Source organism: Schistocerca piceifrons, chromosome 5 (genome assembly GCF_021461385.2).
Source record: "Schistocerca piceifrons isolate TAMUIC-IGC-003096 chromosome 5, iqSchPice1.1, whole genome shotgun sequence".
NCBI classification, from domain to species: Eukaryota; Metazoa; Arthropoda; class Insecta; order Orthoptera; family Acrididae; genus Schistocerca; species Schistocerca piceifrons.
The window spans coordinates 615,038,453-615,057,921 of NC_060142.1; the positions used below are offsets into that span (position 1 = coordinate 615,038,453).

Sequence of the window (19,469 nt, forward strand, 5' to 3'; positions counted from 1 at the left end):
CCTAACGGTGTGCGGGAACGTAGCCCAGCTTCATGGAGACGGTTGCGAATGGTCCTCGCCGATACCCCAAGAGCAACAGAGTCCCTAATTTGCTGGGAAGTGGCGATGCGGTCCCCTACGGCACTGCGTAGGATCCTACGGTCTTGGCGTGCATCTGTGCGTCGCTGCGGTCCGGTCCCAGGTCGACGGGCACGTGCACCTTCCGCCGACCACTGTCGACAACATCGATGTACTGTGGAGACCTCACGCCCCACGTGTTGAGCAATTCGGCGGTACGTCCACCCGGCCTCCCGCATGCCCACTATACGCCCTCGCTCAAAGTCCGTCAAGTGCACATACGGTTCACGTCCACGCTGTCGCGGCATGCTACCAGTGTTAAAGACTGCGATGGAGCTCCGTATGCCACGGCAAACTGGCTGACACTGACGGCGGCGGTGCACAAATGCTGCGCAGCTAGCGCCATTCGACGGCCAACACCGCGGTTCCTGGTGTGTCCGCTGTGCCGTGCGTGTGATCATTGCTTGTACAGCCCTCTCGCAGTGTCCGGAGCAAGTATGGTGGGTCTGACACACCGGTGTCAATGTGTTCTTTTTTCCATTTCCAGGAGTGTATCAAAGCAGCAAAGACACACGGAAACATCGACAAAATGCATCATACATTACTGATTGGAAGAAGATTAACAATGTATCAAATAGTTGACATCACACTAGTACCATATGACAGAGTATGGTAATATTTTACTTGAAGAATTATTCTATGACAGCTTTGCGTAAGATAGACAATATTCCCCTTATATCAGGTGTATGGTAATGCTAAATAAACACCTCAGCCATACCTAAACTAGCGTCAAACATTCACAAATTGTTTGGTGTGCTGGTTTGCTGTTTCGTTTGAGTTGTCGTCCTATTATTTTCACACGCAGCGTGAAAAGTTTGACAACGAAGTGAACGGAAGCAACACCAAGGAAGATATATGTGTCTAACAGAAAGGTAATAGTCACTGTTTTCCGAAGTGTAGGTACGATTCACTTTGATGAATATGTCCCAATAAGTTTGCGTAGGAAGGTCACAAGATAAACTGTTAATCATTGATTATAATAATGGATTAAACTTTAGCAATTAGAAAACTGTAGAGTTTAAACTAGGATTCTCTTTATAACCAATCCACTTATTCATCCATCTAAATACTATGTGAGTAAATGAAGAAACTGAGGGAAATTTCATATGCTATTTGTTCAGAAGAACTTCAATGGTCATTCTTGAAAGATATCTTCACTGGAAGAGTATTAGAGAATATACTGATGTTGAGTTTGAAGCGAATATTCGCCAAAATAGCTAAAAGGCAACCTGTATTTTATCTTAGTGGAACAGTTAACAATTTCACGTTCTATAAATGTGTTGTCGATTCTTTTGAACATGTCTGCAACAGTAAATACCTTTTTGATCCTCCCGCCACTATGAATCAAAACAAACAGGAATTAAAGACACTGTCATTGAACATAGATTTATTTCATGGGGCCAGATGAAAATTTGTACTGGAGTGGTATCTGAACCCAGGTGTGTTGCATACTACTCCATCCAAGTATAGTGTTCACCACAATGCACAGACTATCCTAGCATGCCTCCTGTTACAAGCTGTTTCTCAACTATGTATATATGCATATATACACACACACACACACACACGCACACACACACACACACACACACACACACACACACACACACACACATATATATATATATATATATATATATAATTAAAATGAAGTGGATTATGAGCCTAATGGGCAATGGCACTACATAAGTAGTGTGTGGTATAAGCTGTGGATTTTGGTGTGCGACGAAGCATGCTAAGATAGTCCATGCAGCTGAGGTAATCACTGTGTCCGGATGGCGTAGTGGCCGGAATATCTGGCTATTTAACAAGAGGCCCAGGTTCGGATACCAGTCGGGCAGAAGTTTTCAACTTATCCCACTGATACAAATTAGTGACCACTGGCATATAATTCAGTATTCGAATTTTCGTGACTTGGAGTACAGGGATAAAGAATGCCAAATACCTTTTATTAGCCTAGAACTGCTTTCCTCACAGCGTTCCTCATGAGGCTGACGTGTTTCACAGGACTGGGCGCTGCACGTGCGCTTCTCGGAGCCTAGCGACGCTGGCCTGTATGAGTGCCAGGTGTCAACACACCCGCCCAGCAGTCTCTTCGTGGAGCTGCAGCTCGTCGGTAAGTGCCTGCAGATTAACACCAAGTACGTGCGGCTGCTAACTAGTGCTCAACAAAGTATCAAAATAGCAAACTTCCAAGGTACGTCTCAGGTTCGAATCACACCCACCATTCTGTCGGCGGTGTCAATTGTCGCTCCTCATTCAGGCGGTTTAATAGGGATCGCACAGAGAGCGTAAATATGTGATTCGTACTCGCCCAGCGTGTAACCGAGACATTGTAGTGTCAACAATGCTGTAGACGTATAGTTAGTGTGATTGTCAGATTCCTTGCGAATGATTTTGCCGTCGTCACCGCAGCGTGATTGTTAGATAATTTGCTGAGGATATTTACCGTCCACGACAATTGCAACGCGTTATATGTGAAATATGTGTGATTCGGAAAACACTTTCCAACAAATGAAGTGAAGCACCCAGAAGGCATGGTACTACCTCTGTGTAACTTCGTACATCTACACACCATCAGTGGCTATGTAAATGATTATAGAGTTGCAGTCCTCTGCGACAGGTATAATTGTCCTCAGAGTGCATTAGTTTTATCCAAATTTAGTGCGATTACCAATCCTTGTTGGCTACATAAGGTCCATGCACCACGTCAGATTTTGAGTGATCACTGTGAAGAACACAAAGGAGACCCATACTTCAGTGAGACAGTGCAATCAGCACCTGAGGCGATTTCAAAGGGGCATCATGTTGGGTCTCTATTTATCTGGTTGCGGACCATGTATTATTTAGATTTGTGAGGCAATCTGATGCTACAGTGGCCCGATGTTCGAATGCATTGGTAACGTCAGAGCAGGCATCATTCCCGTCACGGTTCTGGTCCACCCCATCGGATCATCACAGAGATAGGATCGTCGTACTACGCACCAAGTACTTTGTAACCCCTTAACATCTGTGCCCGCCATCTGAGAACAACTAATAGGCTCCCTGTAGCTGTCTGTGTCGTCACATAGCACTGGTCGGCGACCTGTAGAAAATGGTTCAAATGGCTCTGAGCACTATGGGACTTAACTTCTGACGTCATAAGTCGCCTTGAACTTAGAACTACTTATACCTAACTAACCTAAGGGCATTACATACACCCATGCCCGAGGCAGGATTCGAACCTGCGTCCGTAACGAACGTGCGGTTCCAGACTTTAGCGCCTAGAACCGGTCGGCCACAGAGATGTGTAGAATGGGTGGAGTGATGTCGTGTCCAGGAAGCATCGAGTACTGATGAACTGAATCGTATTATGTTAAGTAGTCGTTTGGTTCTGCACCGCTCCAGGTGAACATTATCGGCGAGCATGACCACGACCTGGGGAGAGGTCCCTTTCTTCCCACTTTTGGCAGAAGCACAGTGTTATGCCTGGCGTCATGGTGTGGGCAACCGACAGGTATGACATCAGGTCAAGGTTAGAAGTGATTGAAGAAACTCTGGCACAACGGTACGCCGCGGACATACTGCGTTCTTAAGTGTTACCTGTTATACGACAGTATGGAAGAGCTACTTTTCAACAAGACAATGCTCGTGCACTCTTGGTATGTGTTTCTGTAAAGCGTCTGGGTGGTGGTGAGGTACTTCCGAGGCCACCTAGACCCTCAGATCTGTCACCAGTGTGTGGGAGCAGCGTGAACGTCATCTCTGCCGCAGTGCCAGTAGCCAAGATGTCAAGGACCAGTTATGGCAGTAAAATAAATGGAACACCACAGCCGCATTTTCGAGGTACGTATTATCCAGTCATCAGGTTTCAATGCTGCCTTTGCAACATCTTCATGACCAGTTTATCAAAAAACCAACTAATGCAGTTGTAACGCCTGTACTTCATAACTTAACTGATGTAAAATGTAGTATACCACAATTGTTGTAACGACATAAAAGGAACAAAATACAACGAAGGTGTCTTATGAGTGAACACATCAATACATGCGAACACTTTACACATAAAATTCCTTTTTTATGGAAACCTGATACATAAAATGGATTAAAGTAATTTAACATAAAATCATGCTAATGCGAAAAAAGGTGGAAACTTCTAAGGTAACTGTTACCTTATTTTAAAACAATGGCGGTATACAACAATGTAATTTGCAACAACTGTAAATACTGAAAAGGCAAAATATCGAACTTGACCACACAGTGATAGACAAGAAACATGAAACACGGAAAACGGTAGCAAGGAACCCACGTGCTGCAGGTCAGGTGCAATCATATATAAACGCGTAACATTATACATAAATATGACGTTCGGGATAGACGACCTGCAAGAAAAAAATGTTCATGTAAAAGATCTGTAAATAATTGTGAATTATGGAATCTCAGGTGCCATGTGCACTACGTTTTCAATACCTAATAAAGGAACTAAAAATGGAACACTAATATTACTTGAAATTCTGTGCTTAACAGACACCAATCAAAATATCCTAACCTATTCCTTAACGACCGAACACAGTTTCATTGATCACCTTTATTACAATAGCACGCACTTATTATTCCTCTCACCATCACCTAATAATCTTGTTATAACTGTTCCACAGCCACATTCCATAAATGTCTGTCCCTTTATTAGGTCCGTTCATCACATTCACCAGTTTGTCTATATGAAATGGTAACCTGTACAATTACTCATTGGTAGAATATTGCTGTTTTGTACACTTCCACCATTTTAATATTTGAATATACTGCAACGTTAGATTTATTTGTTCAGTGTCTCTTTAGATATTACGTCACGCTTGTGTTTAGAATCGATGTAGCCAAAAAATGTGACATATGTTTGTACATCATTCTTTGTACAGGTATGAATTCTTGATGTTCAGCATAAAGTTTTCTGACGATGGCTTAAGAAGCCGAAAACCGGATCATAACGAACTAATAAATATTAGTGTGGGACACTAATACGTTGTATTCAAGTTATCAATATGTTTATGTTCCTCCAAGACCTGACGATGTATTCCATAAATATTGAAGCAAAGGCTCCTGATTTGTAGGGGAAGTAAAACATAAATATATCCAAAATCCATGTATTTATATCTAATACACATTTAATAAAAATCATTTTTCGTAAAATTGGTTGAATAATCACACAACCAACGTTCCTCCTGTGGTACTAGGACAGCGTATACCTCTGTATCTGTCTGCCCATAACGAATGTTTCATCAAAAGTGGGAGCCAAGTATGGAACACTATCTGGTAACGCATTAAACTCTTACCACATATGGGAGAGACAAAACTGATCAATCTCATGTGTTGCAGCATATTGTACGAGAAAGGTGTAGATGCTAATAGAACATAAAATACTTTGGGAAGTTCCACGCAGAGGAACGCCTTATTTATAAATGTGCAAATGTGTGCAACAAGAATATAATTTCCAAAAGATGCTAGTTGCATTATATGTGCTGGTGGTATGGACATTTACATACAGGTAATCACAAGGAAAAAGAAACGCAATTTAGACCTGGACCCTCATGATACCAATATGAAAACTATCCTGAGATACGAAGTAGAAAAAGGTGTAGGAAGAGTTCCGACTACCTTGGGTAGGAGAATGTGGTCTTCAGTTTAGAGTCACATTGTCTCTGTGCTTTTGATGTTCAAATTACAAGTACTTTTAACACAGATTCTTGGATGTGATGCCCTTTTGGTTTATTTGTTCCATTATAACAAGGATCTTAATAACTACATTAACTCACCCACCTACCCCCATCTTCTTAAGTACATTTTCGTGACTGTGTTTTCTGGATGAGGTGAACACTGGCATGTGAGTTCCTTTCCTTTACGAATATGGAAGTATGTTCATATGTGTTATGGAGGATTGGTTGTACGTGTTATTCTCTGTTAAAATTTTTCTTTAGATAGAAAGTTAGTTTACTCTTTACCCGGTTAAGTAATTATGTTTAGCATAAACTATCGTGGACTTGAATGTTTCTTCTTATTTTTTTTTCCGCTGTTACTTTAATGTTGTCGCCGGTGCAGAGGTTTATGTGCTATGTATTTGCTTAGAGTTTATCAGTTTTTGACGATTTTTTATTAAACTTGATACAATAATTTTCCCATGTTTTGCTTAAGTATTGTTAGGCACAGTTTGCATCCCAGATTTTTCTTCCTTTGGCTTTGCCATTACGATTTTTACGCCATAGACATGGGCTCATTTTGACCTTTATGGTTTCTATATTGGACGAACCCACATTTGATCTTGACATATGCATTAACTAGCATAATTTATTCTTAGCTCCTTATGTGTATTTTACACTAACGTTTTTTGCTTGCCGGTCGTCTACCTCAAACTTCATATTTACGTATAATGTTACGTGTTTATAATTTGCTTGCGGTTGACCCGCACCACATGAGTTCCTTGCTCATGTTTCTCGTACCATACGCCACTTCCGCAAATTTCTAGGTTTCATGTTTGTTGTCTATCATTGCATACGTTTCAGTTTGACAAGTTTAATATTTTACCTTTTCAAAAGCCACAGTTCTTGGAGACTATATTGTTGTAGACCGTCACAGTTTTAAAATAAACCAATAGAAGTTTCCAGCTTTTTCACACAAGCCAATGACCACACATATGATTACTCTGAGACGTTTTTCTGCTGTGTATTTTTATTTTCATTTATTTTTATTCATTTTAAGTATCAGGTTTCTACAAAAGAAGAGAATTATACATATATAAATTGTTCCCATATATTGATGCGTTCACTCACAGGGTACTTTGTTGTATTTTGTTCCTTTTATGACATTACAACAGTTGTGGCATATTATATTTCTTTTATCAATTAAGCTATGAGATACAGGCGACGAAACTATACAGTACCTGAAGATTACGCAAATTTAGCGTTGAAACTAGTCATATGAATAGAAAACCCTTTAAATTTACAGCTGCCGTGTTCCATTTACATTACTTATATTGTCAGCTGCTGTCTAAAGTCCACAGGGGGACGGAATTTCACGATTTACAACAGTGGTGGGCCCACTAGCGTAAGGAGACGATACAATGGCTGCGTGACACTCATTCCTGGCGAATAAGTGCACGCATCTAGGCAACAGTGTGTGAAACATCTAGCTGATAAGTGATCGCATATCCACAGGGCGACGGAATTTCACGGTTTACAAAAGTGGTGGGCCCACTGCCGTAAGGAGACGGTACAATGGCTGGGTGACACTCTTTCCTGGCGAATAAGTGCACGCATCTAGGCTACAGTGTGTGAAAGACCTTGCTGATAAGTGATCGCATATCCCCTATATTCTACGGAAATTTTACTCAGTGTGGTAATGACTGAAATGATGTAGCATGCCCTCCAGCCCTGAAAAGTTTCATTTCGTTTCCTTCTCCATTCTAGGTGCTTCACATTATTGTAGGCTGTATACGAGTACGTTTTCCATCCACCATCAGAAACGTTAATGGTGGAAGGCTTTTTGAGTCAATGCACAAGTTTTTCCAGCCACCCGATCTGTGAAATTCTAAATACATGCCGGCCGCTGTGGCCGAGCGGTTCTTGGCGCTTCAGTCTGGAACCGAGCAACCGCTACGGTCGCAGGTTCGAATCCTGCCTCGGGCATGAATGAGTGCGATGTCCTTTGGTTAGTTACGTTTACGTAGTTCTAAATTCTAGGGGACTGATTACTTCAGATGTTAAGTCTCATAGTGCTCAGAGCCATTTGAACCACTCGAAATTCATGGGCACAGACAGCAACATCATTGGAATATATTCTTTTTATTTCTGTGTATAATTACAAAACTTTTGCGTCTCAGACTACAAGTTTCTGTCAGCGATGACCGTCGTTAGTTTTGTTTTTAAACTTTTAAATGTAACTATGACTTCATTACATTAGGACATAATTTGAGACCTAGCTTAATGTGGTCTTCGCTGACCGAAACGGTTAGTCTAAGGACCAAAAGTTTCGTGATCATAGAGGGATGTAAACGAACTCTATTCTACACTTTCTGGACAAAAGTTTTATTCCAGAATGTGAAGCAACTTGAGAAAGAAATTATATTTTTTCTGGTGATGATGATATATACAAACGTAAACTTATGGTATCAGAGTAATGTTTTTTTTTCGTTTACATTTATTACATTTTTAAAACACAACTAAAAATCCATGATCATACCCTTTTTCAGAAATTGCTCACTTGTTTCTCACAATGTATTTAAAATTGACTTTTATTTATACTTGATGTAAGTATTTATTAGCACAGTATATTTAGCCCGTCTTACATGACATTCAAATAAGATAAAATCCATCATACATCACTGCTGTCAATTTTAAAAAATATCAAAAGAATTACATACTGCAGTCAGCTTCTAACTATTCGTGTGAATTACAAGCTTGGGCAACCATGTAATTAAAGTTACTGGTAAAAAATTAGACCAGAGCGAAGCTGACTAGTAAATCCGAATTGCTAAGCCTAGTTGTCTTCAAGCGATTGACAAAATCCAGCACTTACCCTTATACAACTTGAATAGAAAGGCCAAATTTTTGCAACAGAATAGGTCGAGGCACCAATATTACGCACTATTAATAGCAGTGGGACACCATCCTTGTCAATCTTGGGAAAACTGAATAGTCTTGGTGGCACTGCATAGTGTGGTCTCGGCCTCTTGATAACTACTTACCTCAAAATCGAAAAGGACTCAACAAGTCGCAAGTCAAGAAAAACAACTACTCTTCCGAACAATAGTTCTCTAACTAAACGAGTTGCCATGAAGTTGGGACGATACGGTGCAGTACCACTGGGACTATACGGTCTTCCCAAGAGTCACAACGGAGGTCTCCCACTACGATTAATAGTGAGTAATATTTGTGTCTCTACCTATTTTACTACTAAAAATCAGGCCTCTCTACTGCAGCCGTGTATGAGTAAGTGTTGTCACAATGTATATAATTCTGTGGATTTTTTCAGTCGCTTGAAGACAGCGAAGCTTTTCGTCTCCAATTTACTAGATACCTTTTATGTGATCTCATTTTGGTCGAAGTGCCTTGAATGAAAACGTTACATCTTATTGCTAACTTACTCAGCGCCGACCCGGCAGCCATATTTGAACACACTCTCCTCTCAACCTACTTATAACGAATTCTGTGAACAAACAGACGGCGTCGACATGAGGAGACCTTTTTCACCTGTGGCGGCTAAACATTTTATGGATAACTTTGAGGAGAAAGCCCTTGAGTCTGCTGTTTTAAAGGCCACGGTTTTCGGGTCTTATGTAATTATGATGTTTAGCCCAATGGGAGACAAGAACTGAAGAAATCCCTTTGTCAGTTAAACTCATTGTGTGAGAAAATTAAGTTTACGATGGAGATGGAGAAAGATGGGATTTTTACCTTTCTAGAGATGCTATGACGCCGTGAGAAAGATTGGTCATTGGGACATTCAACGTACAGAAAATGAACGCACACAGATGCCTCCAGACGTCTAGCTGCCATCAGCCTTTACAAACCGCCGCTGTTCTCAGTACCTTAATACACCTAGGGCACGTAATATCCGACAGTGAAAACCTCCACGCAGAATTAGAAACCTTGGGAAACGTATTAAAGAGAATGGCTACACTTCATGGCAAATAAGGAATGTCACGCATAGCTATAATAACAAGAAGCAACGCACGGAGGACACTGATGACGACTATAAATCTACTGTGTTCCTTCCAAATGCCGGGAATGTGTTCGTTGTACAGAACACAAAAGACACAACCGTCTTTGGCAACGGTTGAAATCAGCAGTAGCAAAACGCTGCATTCTCACGGGACAAAAATTTTGCTTCAGATTTCAAATTTTGGTGGAAATACAGCTTGCCGATAATTTTACAAATCGTGACAACGGCTTTCCTCTGGATAAAAATTGAAATTCTGTAACTGAAATTATCCAGTCACAGCTGAACTGAAGGGGTCATTGGACACTTAATGATTAGATCACCTCTCACTTCAAACACCGAGGGCAGCACTCACAACTTGATCTCACACGCCGATAGACGCTAGTACATTTCACATGCTCGACATTCGGCATAAATACCGTAAATGTACCTGGGCTCTACAGTAGTTTTCTAATAATCTGAAGATAGCGAGACGTTTCTGGGCTGAAATATCGAGACAGAATGTCTACGAGTTCCGCCTGTACACGCGAAAATTATTAGAAAAACATTAGGTTTAATGAAATACCGGCTGTGAATGAACAACATTAGGTTCAATCATATATTTACACGTAATGACACAATTTGAATTATGAAACCGGTCGTGCCTTTAATGAGGTATTTGCAGCACCCACGGCAGGTTTCATTCATCATGGTGAAGTCTGGACACCTGTCCAATAAATGTATATTAAAGACTGCCAGGCTCGGCGAAAAGTGCATTTTATAAGTACCTGAATTTCAAGAAGGCTCTTGCAAGAGTAGCAACAAAAATTAAGTTTAACAATGAAGTAATTTATGTTACGAAACCGGTCCTGCCTTCAGTAAAGGATTGACCACAGTTGCAGCGGTTTTGATTCAACTGGATTAAACAATTATTTATCAGCTGCTCAGGATGGTAGAATTATGATGTTTCTCAAATACTTATGAGATATCTATTTCGCACAATGATTTAAATTTATCCATTTATGCATTTGACACATACATCATGTGAGGAGTGTGTCACAACTCTCCATTACATCGAAAACAATGTCCAACGTAACGCTATCCTTTGTATTGTTCAAGCACTGAGATATCGATAGTAAAAATCAGAGGGCGAAACATGGGAGCGTGATTCTAAGCACTGTTGTGGGACGAGGTCTGTCTGCGAGAGTGAGAGAGTAGTGTCGGTCGAGATCTCGGAGACAGAAGGCGTGTCACGCTGCCCTCACTTCGGTGATGGCAGATCTTACCACACTCAAGGTCCGATTTCATATATGTAGCCAGGAGGGATGTATACGGCTTAACTGCGATTGAAGATGGAATTCAAAGGTAAAATTGGCAACCACAGCACAAAAGCGATTACAGTGTTAGGTTGGAGACTGTTAATCCGAGTTTGCAATATTCCCATGTTTTGGTTGTCAGTTAAAGAAGCCTCCTTATTCTCCAAATAATAATAATATTTCTCCACATCTAAATAATAAGCTGTTTTACTAAATGTTGATGTAACTTTGAAATTGAAATATTTTATTAATCTGGCATTCAGCTATTACTGAAAGATATGTTATTTGTCATTGTCATTATCAATGCTTGTTTATAACGATTATGAAGTTTTAAACAGACTTAATTAATGAAATGCCTTCTCAAAGGATACTTAGTAGTTAACAGGACCCAAGAAAACACCTTTTTATTGAATTCATCCTTAGTAACAATAAGCTTTTGCCGCTGCTACTGCATGCTGCTGCGCATTTCTGTAAACCACGTCGAAAAAGACAATTATCTAAAAAACTTAGGGTCAAAACAGAGACACTGATACACAACAACATATCATTTACTCTGTTCCATTAAAGTCCGTTGCACAAGTCAGATTGTGCATCATTTGTAAATTATTGTTCAAAGACGCAGTCAGATAACCTATCCAAATGTTACTGGCTCTCTGAGCACTATGGGACTCAACTGCTGAGGCCATTAGTCCCCTAGAACTTAGAACTAGTTAAACCTAACTAACCTAAAGACATCACAAACATCCATGCCCGAGGCAGGATTCGAACCTGCGACCGTAGCGGTCTCGCGGTTCCAGACTGCAGCGCCTTTAACCGCACGGCCACTTCGGCCCCAAATGTTACTTTTACGTTTCTCAAGCAAAGATCTGTTGGAGGCTTAAATGACAGTGAAACTAACACTCATACAACAAGCACATAGTGTCATGCGGATTATAATCTTTTACTAATAACTGAGGTTGCTTAAGGACTCTTGTTTAACAGATGAACATAGGCAGTATTGACTATAGCTACGTTACATATTTTTTGCATGTACGTTACAATTATTTGGGATATTCTTTCGACTGTTTCACTCCCTGCCCAACTGGCATCATCAATAGTTACAGTTCAATCGGGAGATTTCTCTAGTTTCAAAAATAATTGCCCAGGGAAGACTAAGAAATATAATTGGCCAGTAAATAGAAATGTCAGGTTCTTCCTTATGCAAGGGATTTCACTGGGGATTCTTAATCAGACAATATTTAACAGAAATACTAGATAAAAATTCAGTAGTTAATATATATGTAATGAAGAGTGTCAACAGTTCATATTCCTCTTCAGGGAATCAATGAGCAGCGACATGACCTAGCGTGATATTTATTGAATATCATTACGCATTGCGATTTCATCTGCTGTAGATGATTTTAGAGGCAATAAATGATCTCAATCGATACAAATCGTTTCAGTGAAATCAAAAGCCACTTTGAGATTTTGAGACCAGGCGACATTATGAATTTCCGTTATCATATTCTTCGTTGAATCACTGTCAACGCGAACAACAGATTCATTGTTTGCTAGAAGAAAAAATCTGGAGCAAACGAGCTTTCAACCGCTGCGAATGAGTCATGGACCTGGCATCCCTGCTTGGGATTCAGGCCACCTCTCGGCCTTAGCAGAGAGGGTGGAGTCTGCAGGAGGGGCGGCCGCCCCAGGATGAGGTAAGCTGCGCGGCTCGTAAAAACAGCCAGCCAGCCCAGAGCCGAGCAACAGTCCCCTGCAAAAAGCAGTGCCTGCTCTAGCTGGAGCCGTAATGGCGAGGCCAGTCTCAGCGTCGGCTATCGACTGATTACTTTATTTACAATTTCGGTTCTTACCTATAGGCAAAGGCTTTCTAGTCATACAAATGTAGGGCATTCTCAACCGCAGCGGAAAACATCATGGGAGAAGGATTGTTTACGAACAAAATGGTATAGTGGACATTGAATTACTTTGAACAATTCAGAGACAGCTTTTTTTTCATCAGAAGCGATAACAAACTTCCGCCAACATAAATGATTCAGGTACGCATGCCAACATCACAAGCAGAAGATGAAGAGACGAGTATATAAGGATTATTACTAGCAATACAGTTTGAGAAAGGAAATGATAATCTAGTTATCATGAGGGAGTGGGACGCTTTGGTCGGGAAGGAAATGAAGACTCCGTTAATGATCGAACTTGGACTTAGTAGTAGGTTGATAAGGGAACCCTCGAGTGCGACGTCGCAGAAGGCCAGTAATGTTTGCGGCCCCACATACTGTCTACCATGCAACCGCAATATTGGCTGCTAATGGTAACAGTGGGCGGGACTGGAATTATCCAATGGTGCGTACTGTAACTCACAACAATGGTACAGAGCAAGTGCTGTTGATACAAAGCAGAGTACTGGCAATTACAAACACAGAATATACTGCTATATATCTACAACAATAGTTGCCGAAGTTGACAGTTGGTCTGGAAGAATCCCAAGGAATCTCACACAGCGAGAAAGAAGTGGCAGATGAAACATTAGCCTTTCTGCAAGTGGAGTCAGTGCAGTGTACTCGACTGCGCGGACAATGTACATGAAGAATACACTGATGACGATACGAGATTAATAAGTGAAAGAGATAATGAAACAGGTGTCGATCCACGTAGTTCACAATCTTTGTCGGACAGGTAGCCACAAATCCAGTTTCCAGTGAACCGTAATAAAGGAAAATCGTTGGCCAAGGAGTGGGCACTAAACATAATTACGTACATGGAAGATCTTTCGCAGCGTATTAAAAATATTACAAACATGTAAGTCCTCTGTACTGCATAAGCAAAACTATGGATATTCAAGGGAGGACAAGGCGCGGTTGTTACGGAACCGTTGTTTGCGAGTTTCAAATATGCGTAATACAATTTACAGGACATACATGATAGCGAGCTACTACATTATGGCCGCGCGGGATTAGTCGAGCCGTCGGAGGCGCTGCAGTCATGGACTGTGCGGCTGGTCCCAGCGGAGGTTCGAGTCCTCCCTCGGGCATGAGTGTGTGCGTTTGTCCTTAGGATAATTTAGTTTAAGTAGTGTGTAAGCTTAGGGATTGATGACCTTAGCAGTCAAATCCCATAAGATTTCAGACACATTTGAACATTTACTACGTTATGTACATCAGATTGTGCGCAACATAGGTTACAGTGATTTCAAGGCAAGCAGAGGATGGCTGTATAACTTCAAACAGTGCTACAGAATTGGAAGATGTCAGATAAAGAAATTTCAAACGAAGCTACAATTTGACGATGCACAGAAACGTGCGGAGTTGACCCGAAAATTTGTAGATTAAATAAATAAACTTATCCCATACTTCAGTAAGGAATTTGTTTTCAACTCCAATCAATCTGTATTTGAACATGGAATGCATACGAAACAAACCCCCGAAATTAGATTCACCAAGATTCACCAAGATCTACTAACATCAATGCCTGAACGCATTCGTATACAATTTTAGAATTAAACTAAACCCCTCCGGAACAGGCCAGGAAGGCCCAAAACACCGACCGGCCGCCGGGTCATCCTTAGACCTGGGCGTCACTGGATGCGGATGTGGAGGGGCATGTGCTCAGCATACCGCTCCCAATGCAGTACGTCAGTTTCCGAGACCAGAGCCGTTACTTCTCAGTCAAGTAGCTCCTCAGTTTTCCTCATAAGGAGTATAACACGGAGGATAAAGAGAAAAACAGTGTGTAACACCGCCGAGAGTCTAGTACAAAATGGGTCACTGATGAGGTATATTCATTCTGTATGTGTCGTTCACATACGTCTAATGCTAGTTAGGTAGAAAAAATAAATTTCTCCCACAAATTAGGAGGAACTACATACATTACAATTTTTTATTTAACAAAGAAGGAATAATACGATTATAGCTGAATTTGATTTACCCGCAGGCATCTAAGCACGCTGGACCATCGTTTGCAGTCTTAAATTGGATTAATGAAATACTTTCTTCGGTACTATTCAATTTCTGATACTGACGAGGTGGAGTAGGATGCACAGATGAAAGAAGTGCTCGTTAGTGGTGACTTCACTTTCTTCAAGACGATTGAAGAGTTGTGATCAACGATGAGGAAATTGCAGCACATGTAATGGAGAACAGTTTGCAAAGCAACATCGTGTAATGTAAGAAACACTGTTGTTACACTTTATGATAATCATCAGCTAATAAAAATGGATTGATGCGAAATTCACAATTCGTCCCTAATGAAGTTGCAGTCGAGGTTACGTTAAACCCTAACCTTCATACCTAGCTTCTTTTCAATCCATATTTCAGGTTTCCTCATAATTTGAGCTGCCCTCTGTCAATATTGCGCGTTCTTGCAATTGTGGCTTTCTAGAGTACCCAGAATTAACCTTTCATTATTCACGGACACTTAACGCTTGTTCACTTGGTTAAACCCTGCTGCTGCTATTCTTTCTACGCTCTTATAATATCTCTGAATTAGAAACTACGACAAATCTACAGATGAGTATCCAAGCGATCTGCGATAAAACGGTGACAAGGAATCAGAAGTATAATAAAGCGGAAGTGATTTCATTACAATGCAAATTTACAACAAGATGAGGAAACGTTTCCAAATAACTTCCCTATATAGTTGTAGGTCTTGTTCTTGAAACCAGCGATTTGGTGGCAACATTGACAAAAATCAGTAAGTTTCATCACTCTTCCATTACAAAAGAAATCGTAGTGGTAACTGCAACAACACTAGATCGAAGGCATGAAATTCGGCTGTATTCGATTTATTAAGACGTGCTTATGTCTTCTGGTAAAACGTACAACCACATAATCCAGTGGTTTGATTTCATTTGATTTGAATTGATATTTTACTGGTTTGAGAAGTCTCGTTATGTTGCTACACAAAGATATAAGACATGTCACACTTTAAATTACGTATATACAAAAATTAATACATTTCTGCGATGTTCATTTACATACAAGCATAAGTATAAACATCTTTTAGATATACAGCTATATAAATTGTATGTTGTTAATAGATAGCCATCACTCTTACAAGATCTTCACATTTAGTCATCAGACAAAGATTACAGAGTAATATATGTATACACTATTTACATTGTGGTGTCATGTGTGCAAATAAGTCATAACAAAATACCAACAGTTACATCTAATAAATGAAGCAAGTAAGTCAAGTGAAAGTGATATAGTAACAAACATTTTAAGGTATATGGCACAAATTGTTTTAGTTCAATATTCATTCCTCTCCAGGATAGAAGGGGTGTTTCTGAAGCATTGAGTTTATTTCTGGGAAGACGTTAAACTTTCAGGTACGTTCTCGTATAGACATAATCAGTTATACCATACACTTCTGTGTCCTTTACATAGCCGTTGATCAACTGCAAATATGTCATTGGAAGGTAGATTATTATGGTGGTGAGCAACTTTCCTTTTGTACGTATGTGGAAATTTTCGTGAATGAAAGACTCTGTTTCGTGAATATAGATACAAAGCACTGGCAGGATAATGAACTGCATAAAGAGATGACTAGTGGTAGAGGATGCCAAAGACCTTGCCACAGTGGTAACAGCTGTTCCCGTCAGATTACTGAAGTGACGTGCTCTTGGTCTTGGCTAAAGCGAGGATGGGTGACCTTCCAGTATGCCGAGCACTGTTGGTAAGCTGGATGCACGCAGTCCTTGTACGGTCAATTGAGGAGCTAGTTGACGGGGAAGTAGCAGCTCCGGTCACGAAAACTAACAAGGGTTGACCACATACCCCTCCACATCCACTTCCAGTGACACCTGGGGGCTGAAGATGACAATGCCGTCAGTCGGTACCGTTGGGCCTTCTAGGCAAGTACAGACAGTGTTTAGTTTAGTGTTGGAGGATAGGGGCACTTGTTTCATTGCCTTAATTATTCGTTCCTGCATAATGGTTCACTATTACCGCGCAAATGACCGAAATGACTACAACAGAAGTACTCAGAATGAGGCATAATATATTAAAACATTATTTTTGAAGACATTGTTGGAAAAAAGTCAGTGATCACAATAGGATGTTTTAAATTAACGATAGGCTAGTTCAGATTCCAAAGGCACGTTTATTATAATGTGACTGGTATCGATTATCACATGATCGTCTTCAGCACTTCAAAGCTGTACTTACAGCAGGAACCGCTGAATGACGATAATCAAGTTTGCTTAACAGCCACACAATAATAGATAATCGCCCAAGCAAAGACTAAGGACTGATACCATTGTCTGCCCTCTCCTATAAGCATAACACCGGTCGTATAGATGGTTCAAAACTACTTGCCTCAGAAAATAGGAAATTGCAGTGTGTCAGCACATTCGCACACCTCAAGATACTGCCCTGATTGGAAATTACTGTACCAAACATCACCGGGCCTGCCACACTTCCTCTGTACAGACACACATTCTTCTTATCGGCCACCAACTAGACTCTTCTGTACGATCATATCCTACCTATTTGACAATTTGGTTGTGCTCTCGAATCCCTCTCATATTATTCGCTCTAACGCACTGTCAGTTCTTCCCGGTATGTCCAGAGTGTCTCGCACTGTGACTGGTGTCAGTACTGGCGTCACAACACACTGACTGACAGCGCTGTCAAGGAGTGTTGCTGCCATAGCCACAACTCCCCGTGCGTTGGAGCTTCCCAAACTACCTCGACTGAGTGTCACTTTATGAATGTAAATCACCTGGAGATGGACGCAAGTCTGAAACCGGTCGTGTGTTAAGTAAAATCACTTTTTGTTGTCATTGATAGCAGTCACTGGGAGCAGTTATAATTCTACGTCGTCAGCAGTTACATTATGACTGTGTAACCATCTACCGGCGGCCACTGGTCCCTCGTACTAAAATACTCCGTATATCTCCTAAATATCGATAGAATTTTTCGGGTTTACCCTAAATTGCTTCGAGAAATCGTTTCATTTTACCCACTGTGTCATGAAACACATCACGAAGAGACAAAATTGAAACTTAAAAATGTAAACGATTGCTGACGTATTAAAATGGCCCCTCAGCTGTACAGTAAACACGAATGTATCTCCGGAAAGCGCGGTTTCTACTCTGCGGTAATTATAATTGGCCACCAAAATGCACGTGTCTGCCCACGGCGCTGACGAGTAATAGTATCCGTACAGCAAACGAGATTGTGTGCAGCCGCCGAATGTATGTTAGCTGATGTGAAGTCAGGAACCGGTGTGTAGCAGTGCACAACGAGTTATCATTACGAATTACGCAACCTATCAGTAAAAACAAATTCACCGACATTTCAGCAACACGGTACTGCCTACGGCAACATGGAGGTGCATACATCCGTCCATGTATCGTTTAGCAAGCTAAAATTCTCTTTGTTCGTTTCTTGCTGATTGAACAAAACCAGCACTGGATTCGTGCGCATCGTTTGAGAGATTATTCTCACAGTTAACAAAATTATCAAGTATAGCGCATTAGTGTACTGAAACCAACAAGTAACTGTTGCACTGTGCTCTGCCCACACGTATTTATACCACGTGAGACAATAAATTACATTAAATAATAAAGAAAGCAAAGGAGCGGTAAGATATAACGTTAGACATTATATCTTATTAAATACAGGGGTAGGACAAAAACAAGGTAACACTAAGAGTGGAATGGGAGTTCCATTGTTAAATCCAGATGTGTGGGTCGATAGCTGGAAAGAGAATACTGAAGGCCTCTATGGGAGAGAGAACCTGTCAGAAGATTCGACGGAAGAAGAAAAAGGAGTTGATATGAAAGTGGTAGGGGACCCACTTTTAGGATTAGAATTTAGATGAGCTTTGGATTACTTAAGATAAAATAAAGCAGATGGGATAGACAGTATTCCTTGGGAATTTTTAAAATCAGTGCGGAAAATGGCATCAAAACGACTATTCACGTTGGTGTGTAGAATGTCAGACTGACGATATATCATCAGATTTTCAGAAAAAAAACATCACCCACACGATCCCCAGGATAGCAAGTGCCAACAACTGGGAGAATTACCGCACGATCAGCTTTACAGACAGGCATTTATGTTTTTCGTAAGTATAATATCCACAGAAATGGAAAAGAAAACTGAACATCTGTTAGATGACGATCAGAGTGGCCTTAGGAAAGGTAAAGGCACCGGAGAACTGTACTGACATTGTGGTCGATAATGAAACCAAGACTGAAAAAAATTAGGTCACAGTCAAACCGCTCAACAATGTATAAAATAAACTAGAGGTTAAACATTCGGAGGGAAATAGTAGTAAGCTTTAAGGAAAGACAGGTATCATATATTTACAAAAAGCAAAAGGGAATAATAAGATTGGAAGTCCAAGAACGAAGTGCTCGTATTAAAA

The 19,469-nt window shown here is 40.7% G+C and overlaps 1 protein-coding gene across 1 annotated transcript in view; it reads left to right on the top strand.

The window, feature by feature from the left end:
• LOC124799165 (immunoglobulin superfamily member 10-like) overlaps positions 1–19,469 on the top strand; it is a 412,304-nt gene that overhangs the window by 234,786 nt on the left and 158,049 nt on the right. Inside the window, exon 4 of the mRNA XM_047262704.1 lies at positions 2,125–2,233. Coding sequence (XP_047118660.1) covers positions 2,125–2,233 — 109 coding nt within the window. The remainder of the gene's footprint in view (positions 1–2,124; positions 2,234–19,469) is intronic.